Source organism: Macrotis lagotis, chromosome 5 (genome assembly GCF_037893015.1).
Source record: "Macrotis lagotis isolate mMagLag1 chromosome 5, bilby.v1.9.chrom.fasta, whole genome shotgun sequence".
NCBI lineage: Eukaryota > Metazoa > Chordata > Mammalia > Peramelemorphia > Peramelidae > Macrotis > Macrotis lagotis.
The window spans coordinates 166455094-166473870 of record NC_133662.1 but is presented as its reverse complement, the minus strand read 5'-3'; the positions used below and the strand labels follow the sequence as shown (position 1 = coordinate 166473870).

The 18777-nt window shown below is 34.0% G+C and overlaps 1 protein-coding gene across 11 annotated transcripts in view; it reads right to left on the bottom strand.

The window, feature by feature from the left end:
- The window catches only part of LOC141488096 (estrogen receptor-like), a 432648-nt gene that overhangs the window by 86955 nt on the left and 326916 nt on the right, over positions 1 to 18777 (bottom strand). For all 11 annotated transcript variants that reach the window (XM_074187845.1, XM_074187836.1, XM_074187838.1 and 8 more), the window contains one exon: positions 9720 to 10055. In XM_074187845.1, the coding sequence (XP_074043946.1) occupies positions 9720 to 10055 (336 nt within the window). The remainder of the gene's footprint in view (positions 1 to 9719; positions 10056 to 18777) is intronic.

Below are 18777 nucleotides of genomic sequence, written 5' to 3'. Positions count from 1 at the left end.
CCTTTTTCTAGATCTCAGTTGCCTTGCATGTAAAAAAGAAGAATCTGGATTTTGAAAGTCCCTTTTAGTGCTAAATCCTATGACCTGTTTTTTTTTTCTTCATGGATTAGCCAAGTGCAGCCTGTGTTGTTCACTTGAAACAGTAGCTGCTACATTTCCACAATGCCTAGAAAGATATGATTTGAAATGGCATTTTGATAGTTGTGCCCTTCAAGTCCTTCTGACAGTAATAACAAATATGGATCGATTTTCATAGAAGGATCAAGGGTAATCTGAAATTTATCCTATCACATAAACCAATTTAATTAACTAATGGAGTTTTTTTGGTTCATCCTCCTGTCCTTGAGAGAAAAGTAGTCCTGTATAAACTAAATTTGAACCATTTTGTGTGTTTTCTTCAAGAATATATCAGCTATCTCGGCCTGCCTAGAGCCGCACAGCTGGGTGATTGTTGGGTGTCCGAGGCCAGATTTGGACCTGGGTGCTCCTGGCTCAAGGGCCAGTGATCTGTCTGCCACCCAGCCGCCCCTATTGTTATTATTACTATTTTATTTTATTTTGGGTTCTGGTTTTTTTTGTTATTTTTTTTTGGACTTTTGTAGGGCAATGGGGTTGGAGTGCCTTGCATGGGGGTCACACAGCTGGGTGATTGTTGGGTGTATGGGGCCAGATTTGGGCTCGGGTGCTCCTGGCTCCAGGGCTGGTGCTCCATCCACTGCACCACCTGGCCATACCTACTATCATCATCATCATCATCATCATCATCATCATTATTATTATTATTATTATTATAATGTATTTATTTATTTATTTATTTATTTTAATTTTTTTCTTTCCCCTTTACTTTATTGCTTATGCAGGTCTATATTTTCTTGGGGAGAGGGGGGTATTATGTTTACTCTTAAACAAGAATATTTTAGTAACGTATAAAAAAATTTGTACAAAATAAGAATAAATAAATAAATAGAAATATTTTTAAAAAATCAATTGTCCAGGAGGGATGGGAATTCAGGGAAGCCTGGTGTGATTTGCATGAACTGATGCTGAGTGAGATGAGCAGAACCAGAAAAACACTGTACACCCTAACAGCAACATGGGGGCGATGATCCACCTTGAAGGACTCACTCATTCCATCAGTGCAACAACCAGGGACAGTTTTGGGCTCTCTGCAATGGAGAATACTACTTGTATCCACAGAAAGAACTGTGGAGTTTGAACAAAGACCAAGGACTGTTAAATTTAATTTAGGAAAAAAAACTATCCTATTGTCTGATCTTTTTATCTCTTATACTTTATGTTTCTTCTTTAAGGATATGATTTCTCTCTCATCACACTCAATTTGGATCAATGTAAAACATGGAAACAAAGTAAAGACTGACAGATTGCTTTCCATGGGGGGGGGGGGAGTGAGATTGGGAGAAAAATTGTAAAATTCAAATAAAATCTTTAATAAAAGAAAAAAAAAGAATATATCAGCTCTCTCTAAATCTCTTTATCTATCCATCATCTATTGTATGGAGTAATATTGTTCAATGGGGAGGAAAAGGAAAAGAGCAGATGTTTTTTTCCCTGTCATCTCATTTAATTTAAGTCATGGAAATTCCCTTTTATTTTAAAAAAACGTAGAATTCTCACCAGGAATTCACCATTCCTAACTGCATCCGAATGCTTCTCTTCCTTTGATTTCATGAACTTTTAGTGATTTCTTTTCTCTACATTCACCCCATAAAAATGGTAACTCTTCCAGGTACCCATAAAAGAATCATAATATACTATGATATGATAGAAACTTCAATGTAACAGTTCATTCTAGGTTACTGAGGTAGGATATTCTTAATAAGGAACAACTTTTTCAGGTCTTCTAGTACTCGAATATATTATACTAAGTAAATTTAATGGAAGAAAAAATATTTTTAAAAGGGAGGGAAAAATTATTTTTAACAAATACTTATTCAATGAAGAACCATTTGCCATAGGATTCTTTTAAATATAAATGTTTTGTATATTTTTTAAATTATGTGATTTTCAATTTTTAAAATTTACATTATTTTCAGGAAGATAAATTATTGTTTAATGCAAGAAATATTACTAGAGACTTTTTTGATGACTGAGTCATACAGAAAATAAAGACTATCACCTAACATTTTTCTGTTATGTAGAGAAAAATAAATGTTTCTAGGAAAAGAAAAAGATTATCCAAGGGCAAAGTTGATATCTGATAAGTATATAATCTAAAATTATCTGACCTGAATCAGATTCATGGTCAAATCACTCTCCCATAGTACCAAGGAAAATGTAGAAAGTTATTTTTGCCCACTGTAAGGTCAAGTTCAGACATAAAATCATTTGAAGTCAAAGTAATAGAAGACAATTTCCTAAGGGAGGTAGGACATGGGCCAGTTTTTAAGTGAGGGATTTATTCAGAAAAAGTAGTAAGGAATTGTAACAATGCAAGCTCTTTGAAGTCAAGAACCATTTAATTTTTGGTTTTGTATCTTCAGTTCCTAGTATGATGCTTACAACACCAGAAGTACGTAATAAATGTTTATTAAAAGTAATCACAATGAAGACATTTCAAGTACAGGAGAATATCTTGAGCAACCAAACAAGAATAAGAATGGTTCTTTGGGTGAATAAGGATGAGCAAGGACACTAGTATAACCAAAATGAACCATTTGTGTTGGGTAATAATGGATATTAAGTTCAGAAAGACTAGAGAAAAGGTTCAATTAATGTGACCTCTTAAATCTTAGTCTGAAAGATTAATATCTGAGAGCAAGATCCAACTGTTTGTCTAATATTAAAAATGAGGGCCTAATATGCTGAAAGTAGCACGTGAAAGATGGGATGTAGGAAGATTTATGTGGCAATAATTTGCTAGATGGATTGGAAGGAGGAAGTGAAAGTAGAGGACTATGGAAGTAGGAACATAGGAGTACAGCTGCAGGGCAAGAAAGCATTCTAGAAATAAAATAGTCCAACTAAGTGATTTTTGTAAATATGAAAACTGAGACCCAGAAAGGACCCATAAATGTATCAAAAATTACAAAAAATAGTAAATAAGAGAGCCAAGAGGTATAGGCAACTCCTCACATTCCAAATCTAGTATTTCTTCTAAAATACTACATACTATATTCCACTTATTCAGGGCAGGTAGAGATATAGGTAATGACAGTCAGTCAGTAAAGATTAAATAAGTCCAAGACACTGTGCTAAGTGATATCAGTGAGAAAGAATAAGGGGCAAAGCCAGAAATATTTCAAATAAAAAACTTGCATCAGGCGATCAGGATTACTCTAAAGCTCCAGTATGAAAAACAATCATAGAAGTATTGACAATGTAAGCAACTTTGGCTAGAGAAACTGGTTTGGGGTGTACAGAAATATTTTAAATATATTGATATTGGTATAGTCAATCAATGATATACTTCTTGAAAACGAACAACTGAAACAGTTAAATTTTGTACTTGTATTTTTAGCTACACAATACATTCTCTGTTTCTGGGTTGAGATGTCTATATGGCTCATCTATGAGAGGGAGATAACTGGGAGGAAATCAAAACTACTTAAGAAATGATTTATATTCTGGGACTGACAAACCTAATCTTTGAGAAAGTGATGGATCCTTGCTTAGAATAATGTTTTAAATGCATAGAATTATAAAGAAAACAATAATACAAAAATACACTAACTCCTTTTTCCCTCCATAGATATATATAGATATAGATAAGCATTTATACATACATGTTTATGAATATATGTGTAAAACAAGTTCACAGACCCTTAAGAAGCCCAGTGTAGAAGAATTGTTCAAGGCCAATGACCAAGATATTAGAGATATCTGCAGCTATAGAGTAGGAGGAGGAAAGAGAAGTCTTGTAAGATTTAATAGCTCTTGAACCACATTAAAGCTAGCGTTTTGTGAGTGAGGATGTAACCCAATGATATCTCAACTAACATGGATCATATTGATCGTGTTTCTTTATATTTTCACAATTAGGCAAAAGTTGTGTCAATAAATATCATAATGTGGTTATTCAGTAGTAGCCATTCTACATACTTCATAATTTATAAAGGAAACTAAAAATAATTGAAAATAAAGCTTTCAAATGAATAACATTTCACTTTCCAATTCAGATTTCAGGATCAGGAAGAAGACCCTTATAATAAAGGATGGATTTCACAACCCTTCAAAGAGTATTCTTAACAAGCAGTTAAGTTTAGAAGGTCACCTAGCAAAAACAACCTAAAGAAAATCTTCTTGGAACTTAAAAGAATTTTGTACAAAATATTTACCTTCTAGTTTCATGAAGCTGTTAAAGTTCTACACATGGTGAATGATCTAAAAACTTCAAAGCAAGTGGTCTAATGCTTTATTTTCAGAAAATAAAACTATTAATGAGTGAATTATTAGCTAAGTTTGTATTGGATGACCCCCAAACTCCTCTTTAGATTAAAAAAAATCTTCCAACTGCCTTTCTTTTTGTACCTTTAAAATGCAAGGCTTAGAAACACTCCTCATGATACCAAAGAATCAAATCCACAAGGATTTCCTGGTTCATTAGACTGTCTTATTAAAATCAAAGTTGCCTCTTCTAAATAACAAGTAATAGCAAGGTCATCCAAAAATGTATCAGAACTTCTGATTTTAACAGAATAAGCCTTCTAAAAAGATTCAGGCAATTTATTTTTCCCTTCAATCCAATCATCAACCAACCAAGAATTTATCAAACACTTGTCAAGTACTGTATTAAGCACCAGAGTTACAAAGACAAAAATGAAAACCTCTGTTTTCAAGAAACTTCTTGATTCTCCTACAGGGAGATAATTGAAAGCATCAATAGTGCCCACACAGATGTAGACAAATAACTGTTAATTAATATTGGAGGGCAGAAACTCAAAATAAAGGAGATAGGTCAAGAAAGGCCTCTTGTAAGGAGTACCATTTAGATTAATTTTTGAAAAAACTAAGGAAGCTAAGAAGCAAAGGTGAGAAGCCAGTGTATTTCATGCATTAGAAGTATTTTCTGCAAAGTCGGGGAATGGAAGGCAAAAAACTCAAGTGTGTAATGGCAAAGAAGGCTACCTGACTGGAGCAGCAAAGATGTAATAATAATAATATTTGAAGGGTAGCTTGAAGTCAGATTGTAAAAGTCCTTAAATGTCAAGGACAGGGATTTGCATTTGGTGTTAGATATAATAAGGAATTTTATGGAACAGGGAACTATTAACATCAAGCATGAACTTGGAATATGCACATTGAGAATTATTTATATGTTTCTTGGATAGTTTCCTGCATTCAGAAGTTCCCCGATGCATCTCACCATTCTCCATGAAGTAGACTGCCCAAGTTTACTTTACTACTAGGCTGAAGTACCATCTATTATTTGAACTTTATTAGCACAGAAAATTATAATTTTCTTATATTGGAATTTTTAGGCTGGGTAGAGCTATCGCTTTAAATGGAGACAACTGGCATTCAGTCAGAAAGATGTTTTCAGATTTTTGCCTTTGTGAATCCTACTCAAAAACTTGTAAACTAATTTGAAATAAGTTTTCTTGACTTAGAAAGCCTTCATTTTTGCCTTTTTAAAGTCCATAGCTATTTTTATTTTCTGCATTGTCAGACAAATATACTTCTGATTTTTTACAGCTGTGGGCATGAAATTTCATAAAAATACATTTCATTTGGGTCTGTTAGTTTTAAAATTCAAGTAACAAGATATAGTTGGGTCTCAGGCTTAAAGAATTGCTATCAAGACACAGACCAATGGCTCTAGATGTTCCATTAATATAAACATCTGTAGTTATGAGTAAAATAGCTAAGAGAGGATATAATATTTTTAGCTATGCTTAATGCATTCTCTATTTCTGGGTTGAGATGTCTATATGGCTCATCTATGATTATCATTAAGAGTTGAGTTTCATATCAGTTCTTTTAAATGTTGTTCAAATTTCCCTTTTTTTCCTTGTTAGAAAAATGTGATAACTATTTGAAAAAGATAAGAGAAAGGAATGAGTGAGTGAGGATGTACCCCAATGATATCTCAACTAACATTGATCATATTTATTAGTGGATCAAAGGACAATAATTCAAAAGTCAACAATTAATTGTTCAAATTCACAAATGGAAGAAATGAGTAGTCAGTAATATTGATATCAACTTTTTTCACCATTCAAATTGAAGAAATACTTTTAGATCCAAAGGAAAATAAAGTCAACCATCATACCACTATTTTTCTTTTATATAGTCTCCTAGATTCACTGCATGTAAAAGAGTTTATAGATGCAGAGAGACACAAAATTAAATACCCATTTTCAGATAGCCAACCCTAGAGACCAGAACCTGAATTATATATGTTCCCTTTATAGAAATATGACAGCTATCTAAGAAAGATACCTCTAAAATTACATTATTTCATGTCTTTAAAACTAACTGAAGATATATAAGGTCCTTAGAAAGAAAGGCATGTATGAAAAGGGAATAGTCAAGCTTATTCTATTTTTTCTATAAAATATAAATTATCGGGGATATTAAAAAAGAAAAAGCAATAAGTGTAAAGTGCTACAAACCAAAGGGTCCTAAATTTTCACTCTGTCCTAAGATGGATTAAACTTGTGAGTTCCAATGTCTTTGACTAATGCTTTCAAGTGGTACTGTAAGAATTTCAAGAGTATTTCACAAGTATGTTATTTATGGGAAGATTTAAATGGATCTACAACAAAAAGTGAGGTTTGGATTAGTTAGTGATGACTTCTCAAGATTATTTCAAGAGCTATAACTCTATTATGTAATTCTGAGTTCTTTAACTTAAAGGACTTCTATCAATATTTTGTGCTAAAGATCAGAGTACTATTGAGGTAGTGCTTCCTATTTACAAATGCTCTAAAAAGCCATTAGTTTATGTTAGTCAACTAATTTAACCAGTGCCTACAGTGTGCTAACTACCATACTAAATAACAGGGATACAATGAAAGGTCAGTCCCAGATCTCAAGGAGCTCATAGCCCAATGGGGGAGGCAACATACAAGGAGCCAAACAAGATGTGTACAAGATAAAGGCACTAAGAGAAGGAAGACTGGGAAAAAAATTTTGTAGAAGGTGGCACATTAGCTGAAGCTTGAAGGAAGCTAGGGAAGCCAAGAAGCTAACATGAATCCAGAGAGAACCTCAGCAAGGGGGACAGCCAGTGAAAATACTGAGTCAGGAGATGGAATAATGTGCTCAAAGAGCAACCAGGATGTGGCGAGGAGTAAAATGAAAGAATATTGGGAAGGTAAGAAGGTGCCAAGTTATGAATAGCTTTAAAAGTCAAACAGAGAATTTTATATTTGATCCTGGAGGTAATAGGGAGCCACAGGAATTTATTTAATAAAGGAGTGATATGGACAGACCCTTGTTTTAGAACTATCAGTTTGACAACTGAGGAGAAAATGGATCAGATTGGGGAGAGGTTTGAGGCGGAAGGAAAAACCGGCTGACCATTGCAAAAGTCTAGACATGACGTGGCAAGCCTGAACCAGGGGGGTGGTAGCAGTGTCAGAGAAGAGAAGAGGTCATATATGAAAAATGATTCAAAGGCAAAAATGACAGGATATGATAGCTAATTGGATGGAGTGAAGAGAGGGAGCTATGGAACTGACCATATGTTCCAAATCTTGATGTCTGCAGCAAAGAAAGAGTTATTCATGAAATGGAGCTTTAGTCATAGAAGTATTATGAAGAATAAGCATGTCTTAATCTAAATAAGATCTTATTTCTTCTCAATATGAAATGAATTGTATGAAACTAGGTTCCAGTCAGAAAGCATTTGGGAAATTCAAACACATTAGCTGAATTTCAAACATGCATCATTATTCAGTGATAGAACAGCTAACTAACAAGTACAAACAAGTTCAAACAAATGGTTGGCATTAACACTAACTATGTAAATAAGACCATCATCCTGGAATCTGCTAATTGCATTTCCCTTACATAAACATCAATCTATATTTACTCAGTCCTTTCTCAAGCTAAACTGAAAAGCATCAAATGTTACAACAGTGAGTACAACTATGATGGGCTGGCCACATTGTTCAAATGTCAAACATATGCTTGCCAAAAAGACTATTTTTTATGGAGAACTTACAAAGGGCAAGCGCTCACAGGGGGGCCAGAAGATGTGATACAGGGACATTTGAAGATCTCTCTTGAGAACTTTGGAATTGACTGTTCAGCATGGGAGACACTGGCACAGGACTGCCTAGCATGGTGTGCCCTCATTAGACTGGGCTCTATGAACAAGATAGAATTGAAGCAGCTCAAAGGAAATGTGAGATGCTTAAGTTTAGAGCACCCACTCTAAGTGTTCACATGAGCTATTTGTGCACAACCTGTGCTTAAGCATTCCAAGTTTGAATTGGTTTGATCAGGCATAGTCAGACATAATGTAACTTGTCTCTAACATAGAGATGTCATTTTGGTCTTCATTGATAACAAAATACAAGAAGCAACTAGTTCAACTAATTAGGACATGATGCTAATCAGCACAAATTCATGAATTTGATTCTGAAATGGACTACTCAGACTCTTTCTGCTCTAGAGCTACAAACTGCCCTTAAAATCTTAGTCATCTTACAAATGAATTTTGTTGGCTATTTATTGATACCAATTTGAAAATGACAGGGAAGTAAGGCAAGAAGAATTAATGGAAAGTTTGTGGTTGAATCAATACAAATCCAGTTATTAACAAAATTATAAAGTAAACTCAAGTACATGGTGTATAAAATGTTTGTCATGATCATATTGCCTTTATATTCATAAGACAATTGTCGGTATTAATTAACATATGAATAATACATACAACATTTTCTAAAAATATTTCCAAACAACTGTATTTCATGGGGGGAAATGTGACTTTAGATCAAATATAGAATTGCAAATAGTTATGCTTGTACTATGAAAATGTTTGTTTTCTTAGATAACTCTTCTTATCTAATTAAAAAAGCAAAAAATAGAGCATTTCTATATAGTTTCACCTGTTTTTTACTATGTAATCTCATAAAACAAAAGTTTCATCTTTTTGTCTTAATCTCCATTAGATCATGAAAGTAGATATGGAGAACATAGAAAATGGGGTGGCACAAAGAACTTCAATTTTTCTTCTCAAGTTCAGCACAGTAATTTGAAAAAAAAAAAAGTACACCCATGGAGCCAATGAGTACAATTTTGGAAATTCCTTAGGGCAGGAATGCTGGTTTACAATTGCCCTGCATACCAGTATCCACAATAACTTTAGCACTGGGAAAAAAATGAGTAAATAATTACAGATTTATAATCTTCTACTGAGATCTTGTTAATCCACTTACTATAGCAATATGAGAAGCTTTTTTTAAAAGTAGAGGTATTTACTAATAATAGAATTACTTTAATAATAAAAAGATTTCATAGCACATTGATTTTATTTAATGCTTTGCCTTCTCCCCCATAATTGCTCAATTAGTTTTTAGAGTTTTTAGAGCTTCTCAATAAGACCTTTATGTGCCTAATTTTCAAGGAAATTCTGACACATTAATCCTGAAATTTTAAGAGAAATATATTTCAGAAATATCTATTTAAAAATTACTTTGGAGATTACCTGGAAGCTAGTTAGATGAACTATTTTTCATTGATTCTTCTTCCGTCAATTTGAAAACAAGTTTTATGTTATTATGTCAAAGATTCAAACTCAACATCCTTACCTGGCACCCTCTTTGCCCAGTTGATCATGTGAACAAGCTCCCTGTCTGCCAGGTTGGTCAGTAAACTCATCATTGAAGCTTCACTGAAAGGTCTGTTTGGGTCATATTCAGAATAGAGTATTGGCGGCTCGGCTTCCAGCAAGGCACTGACCATTTGTTCAGCTGTCAGGGACAAGGCTGGGCTGTTCTTCTTGGTATGTTTTATCAAGAGAGGGCTTGGCCAAAGGGTAGAAGCTCTCATGTCAGTTGAGGGACCTGCTTCATTTCTCCCATCTTGATCATCTCTTTGGCGTTTATGCTTCAGCATACGTCCACCTCGGCGGTCCTTCCGGATTCCTGAGAGTGCAAAAACAAACTAGTTAGTTGCCTCTCTTTTAATTTTATATTTCTAAACTGAAATCACCACTATAGATCCATTTATTTGTTTTCTTTTTCTTTAAGGACACTAAAAGATAATAAAATATTAAACTGGCCAATAATCAATTATTCCTAGTAATCAACGAAATTTCAAAATATCAATTTTTTTTTTAGAGATAAATTTGTTCCTGCACAAAAGCATTCAGTCTTTCATACGTTTAAACTACACTTTGTAGAGATGTCAATGACTTGCTCAAGGTGACTACTAACTATGTCATATGAGACATGGGAGTTCTGACTAAATGATTACCACAAAACTAAAACTTCATCACTCATTATGTTTTCTCTTTTGCTGAAAGAATAACAGGCACTCAGGTTCAAGAATTTTGTTAAGCTCTTATTTTTCACAAATAGCCTTCTATTTTCCCATCATAAAAGTTTCCAAATAGTTTATTATGATTTTTTGGCCAAACCTATACTCAGTGGTTTTAGGAAACAAAATCATGGGGACATATTCCATCTATTTCAAATTGCCTTTTTTGGTTTTATCTTATTCTATAAAAGGCAGCACTTCTAGCATAGAAAAGGCTTGCAATTAAGTAAGAACAAATGAAAGATGAAAATTATCATGGCCACTAAGAAGCATTTAACTTCAACATATCTAGCCAAATTACAGGTGCTATTAAAGCTTGGCTTACAAGAATGTTTACATTAATGAAAAAAGTTATTGCAGTCATTTTTTCATTCCAGAGAACACACAAGAAAACTTATTCTTTAGAAAATATTTCTTTTCTGTCAGACTCAAAGTGTTGATGTCAATAAACTGTGTTTTCCCTTTGGTATAAAGAATATCTCTCTTAGAGAAGAAGAAGGTAGGCAAATATAGGGAGCCCCAAAAGTCTTTAAACTATTAACTGACTTTGGGTTCAACTTATTTCTACAAATAAAGAGCTGTAGGAACAAAAGGCAGAGATTTTTAAAAGGCCTTTCTTGGCCAATTAAAGCCAAGGTGGGGGGGGGGGGATAGAAAAGTGGCTAGATTCTTTCTTCAAAGTCTCTGGGAATCTAGAATAATATTTTGGGGGGATATTAGTTATTATTTTACAGATTTGGAAGCTGAAGTTAAGACATGTTAAATGCCTTGTCCAGGATTGAAATTATGGTTTTTCTGACTCCAAGTCCAGCATGATATCTCTTACACATTCTAGATCTCTCATTTCTTTGCTAATGATAATTAGTATTTACATAGTTCTTTAAAATGTGCAAATATATGTACACACACACACACACACACACACACACACACACACACACACACACTACATCATTTAAGCCTCACAACAATCCTGAGAGGGAAGTACTGTTGCCCACATTTCACAGAGGAGAAAATGGAGGTTCGGAAAAGTTAAGGAATTTTCCCATGGTCAGTGTCAGAGTTAAGATCTGAACCCAGATCCTCCTTGATCCTTGTTCAAGCAGGTCTATACTGTGCCATAACAACTCTCTGTACACGCTCTGTACAAGAGCACATATTCTAGAGTTAGATCTGACTTTTCTTTCCTACCTCTGATGCTTACTACCTGTGTGACTCAAAGCTCTCTGCTAAGCTTCCTCATCTGTAAAATGAAGAGTTCTCATTTTCCTCATCTATATAATGAGGATAATAATGGCATCAACAATCTTAGTGTTAACATGAGAATCAAATGAGCTCCTATGTATGCATCACTTTGCAAACCTTAAAAGTATCATATAGATAACTGGCTATTATTATTATCATTCTTACTCTAATTAGTCAAAACTCTAATTAAAAATCAAATTAGTCAATTTGTTGTTTAAACTTTAATCATCACATAATTTAGAGAGTTAACATGCTTGGAGAAACATTTAGTTGTACAGTTGAGAAGACTGACAATAGTATTTGTATCAATACTCATCCCTTCACCTGAACCACGATAACCTCCTAACTGATCTTCCTTTCTCAAATCTCTCCCTACTCCAATTCATTCTCCAGAGAGCCACTTGAGTGATTTTCCTAAATCACTCCCCTACTCAACAAATTCCAGTGACCTCCTATGACTACTAGAATGAAATTTCATTTAACAGTTTTTAATATTTAAAGTTCCTTAAAATGTAATCTTTCTTGCATCATTACACATTACTTCCCTCCAAGCACAGTTCAGTCAAACTAAAATGACATTTTTGCAATTCTTCACGCATAACATTCTATCTTCTACTTTTTGTATCTTTATACATTGGCTGTCCCTTATGCCTAGACATAATCTCTCCTGGAATCCTCCAGTTCTTTCAATGTTTGTTTTTTTTTTTTTTTTTGTGAGGCAATAGAATTAAGTGACTTGCTCAAGGTCACAATGCTAAGTAAATATTAAGTGTCTGAGGCAGGAATTGAATTCAAGTCCTCCTGACTCCAGGTTCATGCTCTATCTACTGCACCACCTAGCTGCCTTTCCCCATTTCTTTCAATGGTTAGCAAAAGCAACTCCTCTACAAAAATTCACTTTTCCCCAAGCTTTTAGGATAGTGCACAGGGTGCTAGACTTAGAATCTGGAACCCTTCAAATTCTACCCTCAGACACTTATTAGTTATATAATTCGGGGTCATTTAATCTCTTTCAATCTCAATTTCCTTATCAGTTAAATGAAGGTAATGATAACACCTACCTTGGAGGATTGTTATGATATATAAATAAAACACTTGTCTAAACTCAAAATGTTACATAAATTCTATCTATTATTTTGAATTGCCACATCTCTTTCCTGCTCCCCTTACCATATATCTATCATTATGAATTTATATGTGCCTCATCCTTGCTCCCATTAGAATGTAAGTTCCTTGAAGGCAAAAACATTTCTCTCTGGATCCATTCCTGGCACCTAACCAAGTCTCTATTGATATGGGGGTGTTTAAGAAATTTTTTGTTAGTTGATTATTTTGGTAGTTGAAGCTAAATTACTTTACTGTCAAATGTTTGAACAGGAGCAGTAGAATATGCAAGAATATGAAAAGAGTTAACAGAAGTTTTTTTAAAAGATTGTTGAAAATTGATGTTTTTAAGGGCAGTTCATAGCTAGATACTTGGGTCTTGTAATAAAAAGTAAAATTCAATTATATTTCCACTTTAGATTGACGGAAATGAATTTTTTCTCAGTGTTATTAAACCTCTTCCTAAATTATTGTTTAGACCTGAAGTCTACAACTTCAGAGATTTGGTAAGGTAATTAAAATTGATAAAATAGGACCTATCAGGAATGAAGAAGTGATTCAGTTAAAGAAGAGATGGCTGAGGAAAGTCATTAGCTTCACTAAAAAATGTGAAAGCAAGAGTTAATTGTCTTCAACTAAAGAATAAGGGATTTAGATTAGACCCAAGAACTAACACTGATGATGGTTAAATGCTGCCATAGTTATCAAGGTAGTCTATGTATGAACTCTTGTTCCTTGGAAGTGTTTGAAATTAGTGCAGTTATTCATTTGAATCATGATTTTGAGAGTACTGTAAAATAGTGGAATTGACTCACTCTCCCTTAAAATCTTATGAAGGTATGATTCACTTAGTAACTTCTAACCAAAATAAATTTAATATATAAATTAGTAGAAAAGTGGATAATCTAATACTTATAAAAATTGTCTAACAGTTAAAAAAGTGGTATAACCAATTGATATTAAAATTCCATTTGTTTATATCTCTTAAATTTTCTAAATAAGTTGAAATTTAGTTTAGCAAACTTCTAAATCATTGTAATGAAAAAAAATGCAAATCTAAACAACTCTTTAACTTTTACCTCATATCCAGCAAATTGGCAAAGATGATAAAAGCTAGAATAGTCTATTTGAATAATGGAAGGACAGGCACAGAAAAACATAATTGGTGGAACTGTCATATGGTACTAGAAAGCAATTAGGAAGCAATTTTATGCTTTGGTTTTGTATTTTGAAAAGTGTCTATACCCTTTGACCCAGAACTACTGCTACTAATGATACCCCAAGGATGTCAAGTACAAAATAAAGGTCTCACATACACTAAATATTAAAGATCTAGAAATAAAGCATATGCCCATCAACTGAAAGAATGACTAATCAGATGGTGATATGGTGATGAAATACATTGCTTTTCTAAGGCAGATCATAATACTGGGATAATAGAATTCACTAAAAGACACAGAGGAAGAAAAACCTTATTGCATTTATTTTTCTTGACTAAGAAATAGCATTTAACTTGGAAGAAAAAAAGAAAACTTTTTAGGCTCTTTTCCAACAAGAAATATCACGCATATATTTAGATAGACAGACAGATTGGTAGTGGAAGATAGGAGGGAAATAAGCATGCAGGCACTTTACAAATTTTATTTCATTTGATGCTCATAGCAACCCTGGAAAGTAGGTGTTACTATTATCGCCATTTTACAGTGAAGAAGCCGAGGCAAACAACGCTTAAATGATTTGTACAGGGTCACTCAGCTAGTAAGAAACTGAGACTGAATTTGAACACGTGTTCCTAGCACTCTTCCAACTGGGCCACCTCACCATCTCAATGGGTATAAAATGGGAGTGATGACCAGAATGGGTTTAGCATGATTTAGAAATGGTAAACAAGAATATCTTGACCAAATCATTGATAAACACAACTGTAGAGATAACCCTAACCAACAATCTGGCAGCAGCAGTAAGACTTAAAGCAAAGATATTTATTTGCTAAAGGAATTTGCTCTTCTTATGGAGGATGAAATAGATTCCCTATAAATAATAAGGTACTCTAGCATGCTTCAGTTTTTAAAGGATATCTTGGTAAGTTTATCCAGTAATTTTAGAGGTTCTTCCCAGTGACATTCATGATGATTCAAAAAAAAAATTCAGAGAGGGAAAAACAAGGGATAAACACAAATGCAATTGGATAATGAGTCCACAGATGGACAGTGAGATGGGACTAGAATTACATAAGGGGCTCAAAGGAGGCCAACTTACATTCAGAAAATGCACAGTGATTTTAATGATCTCAAGCTGTTCCTTGACACAATTCATCTTTTAATCTACAGGTCCTCTCAGGGATACTCATACAAGAGCATCTCAGAACACCACAATCTCAAAAGAATCAAAAATGCAAATGACCCAAGGAGCAACAAAGAGATGAATGATGGGTATATATAGGTTGAAGTGCATGTCTGATGATGCCCTATGCCTTATGAACAAGAAGTAACATAAGGGATATCATAAAAAATAGTGTTTACCTGGTGACAGAACTCACCTTATGGCATAAGAAAAAGAGTGTAAGTAACTACAAATAAATGTTTAAGTTGAAGCTTAAAAGTGGATAAACCTTCCCATTGTGAGGAAAGATACAAGAGGACTATCTTTCAGTACTTTCAATATTTAAGGCTATTGTGTGGAAAAAAGGAGTGACATTCTATTTAAGCCTTAATCTATTTAAGAGTTAAAGTGAGGGGAAGCACAGTAGAAAGAGTACCAGCCCTGAGTCAGGAGTACCTGAGTTCAAATCCAGCCTCAGACATTAATAATTACCTAGCTTTGTGGCCTTGGGCAAGCCACTTAACTCCATTTGCCTTGCAAAAACCTAAAACAAACAAACAAACAAACAAACCAAAAAAAAAGAGTTAATGTGATATGGAAGAAATTAAAGGGATATGTGTTTTAGACTCAAAATGAGGGAGACCTTCCTCAGACTTAGAGGTGTTGTTGCTGTTGATGCTGCTGTTGTTGCTGCTGCTTTGATGGAGTAGGAAGGTTTTGGTGCCCCCATCACTAGAACTATTGAAAGAGAAGTTGGATGGCTACTTTTGGGGATGTAATAAATTCTTCAAGAACAATTCAAACTTGATATTCCTTAAGATTCCTATCATTTCCAAGTTTCTATGATGCTAAGTGCAAGTGACAGAATCTTATGATACTACTTAGGGAAGTATATTTATCTGCCACTAAAAATACTCCACATATCACAAATAACAATGTGGCATAAGAATTCTAAAATTCTTCTCACTTTAATGGGAATTGAATGGGAAAAGGTGAAGTTCTAAATTTCACTTGTAGATCAACATTCATTTTTTTTAGGGTATTTTTTGCAATGCAATGGGGTTAAGTGGCTTGCCCAAGGCCACACAGCTAGGTAAATATTAAGCGTCTGAGGCCCTGGATTTGAACTCAGGTATTCCTGACTCCTGGGCCAGTGCTCTATCCACTATGCCACCTAGCTTCCCCTAGATCAACCTTCTTAAAATGAAGTCTATAGAAGGACCATAATTTAAAGGCTAGATTATCAGAATTAGAGATAAGAGATCTGGTTTCAGATTCCACCTCAGAAACTTCATGGAGCTTAAGCAAATCACTGAACTTCTCAGTTACTTTTCTCATTTGTAAAATGGAGGGTAATAGCATTTTTACTTTATACCTCAGCATGGTCTCAAAGCCATCAGTCCACATGCATTTATTAAGCACCTCCAATGTACAGATACTGTGCTAAACCCTAGGTGCTACAAACACAAGGCAAGTGCCAGTCTAATGGGGAGCTGTTTTGATTGTTTTGTTTAAAGTGCTCTACAAATGTGAGTTGTTCTTATTGTCACTGCAGAATTAGGTTTACTATAATAGAGACTGTGCTTAAATTACAATCAGTTCTTCATTATTCAAGATTGTGGAAAACAGGAATAGGATAGATAAGCTGAAATTTACAGATAATTTTTAAAAATACAATTTCTCCTTAACCAAGATATTATTTTGTTGCTTCTAAACAGCAAAAAATAGCGTTTAATAAAATGGTCAAATGACCAATATGCCAGGTATCAAAATGAAAAGGATAAATAATTAGTTTGGATAAATAAAAAATTAGATATCATCAAAATTGTATAATTCATATTACTTACTATATTTGCAAACATTGTACACAGTTTAAATATTACACAGTTTAAATATTAAAATAGATGACACTCAAAAATGAATCAGGGCAATAAAGCAATAAATATTTCAATAACTTTATAAAAAGGATCCACAACTATCATTCTGGTACTCTTGCCCTCATTTGTCCAAGGTTATGGACAGCGCCTTCAAAGAAGAAAGAGGATTGAAATGAGAGGCCTTTCAAAAGAAGATGTTCATACCAAAAGGTGCTGAAAGACCAGGAGACTGTAAAGATATTTGTAGGGCAAGACAAGGTGAATGAGATGTGAAGTGGAGAGGTTGAAAGGGGAAAAGAAGATAGAAAATGGGAAAACAGGATATCATAAAATACAAACTACTTTAAAATATAGTGCTGCCCATAAATTTATTAAGTCAGAGATTTATCCCAGGGACCTAAGTCAAGCCTGAACTTTTGAAAGTCTATTTCTAAATTATACAAGGTTGTCATTAACTGTTCATTTTTACTTCTTCCTTGAATTTCTTAGCTTGGCATTTGTGTCTCATCAAAAGCTGAAGAACTAGCTGAATAATTGTTAATAATAGAATTCATTCTATTACTCCACTTTAATTCGGGGTCTATTTTTTTAACAGATTTTTAAAATGATCTTTTCTTTTCATTAACATTATATTCCCCAGTGAAATCTTATATGTAAGATTATTCTCATAACTACTTAAAGACTATTTTGAAATATAATCAAATATACATCTATATATAAAATGATAACTTCCCTTCTGTTTCTCAATAAGGCCACATTGCTCATTTTAATTCAAAAGACAAAGAAAAAGCATAAAAAAGGATTTTTGAAATTTATTTAGCCTGTTGGAAAAATGTGGAATGCTAAATAATGTTAAATAATCCATTTAACTGAAGTAACTAGGTGGCATAGAGCACTACCCCTGGACTCAGGAAGACCTGAGTTTAAATCTGGCTTCAGACAATTGATACTTACTAGTTGTGTGTGACCCTCAACAAGTCATTTAACCCTGATTGCCTCATCAAAAAAAAAAAAATCTAACAGATCAACAGATAAGGTTCCTCTGAATTGCTTTTTATTATTTCTCTCTAAACATCCAGGCTGAACCAGTTTCCAGTCTATAGTCCAAAGCTCCAAACTCCAGTAGTCCCTTTAAATGGCAGTAACAAAAGGAGTGAGGGCAGTGAGCCAGGAAAGCTCTATGAAGGAAGATGACTGACAACCAAACAAAATCCATTTCATGTGCCAATATGAAGTTACCCAAACTAAAATTAATCAAATTTCCAAGCAAACCAACTGGATGAAAAACAGAATTCACTCCAAAATTAAAATGTGAACTTTGAAAACAAACCCATTTGTGTTTATGGCAAAGGTACTCTTGAGAAAATTTGAGAGATGCTCACTTAAATGTGACAGCGCTATGATAGCAGCTAGGAAGTACCAGAAACATTTGAGTTTGATTTTCATCCCCGACATTCACTATGTGACTTTAGACAATTCAATTAACATCTCTGTTGCACCAGTTTCTTCATAAATAAAAGGAGGAAGTTGGACTCAAAAACATTTGAATTGTCTGAATGGTTAGGATCAACATGGCTAGGGTATTTTAGAAAGAGCAGAAGAACAAAAGACCTAATGATCTCTACCATCCCCACTAATAATTTCTAGAAACAGGATTGTTGTGAGAAGCAGTATAGCATAGGAAAGTGGAAAAAATAGCAGAATTAGAATCAGGAGATTTGGGGTCAAATCCTACTTTAGACACTTATGAGCTCTATGAACTTGGGCAAATCACAAAAGC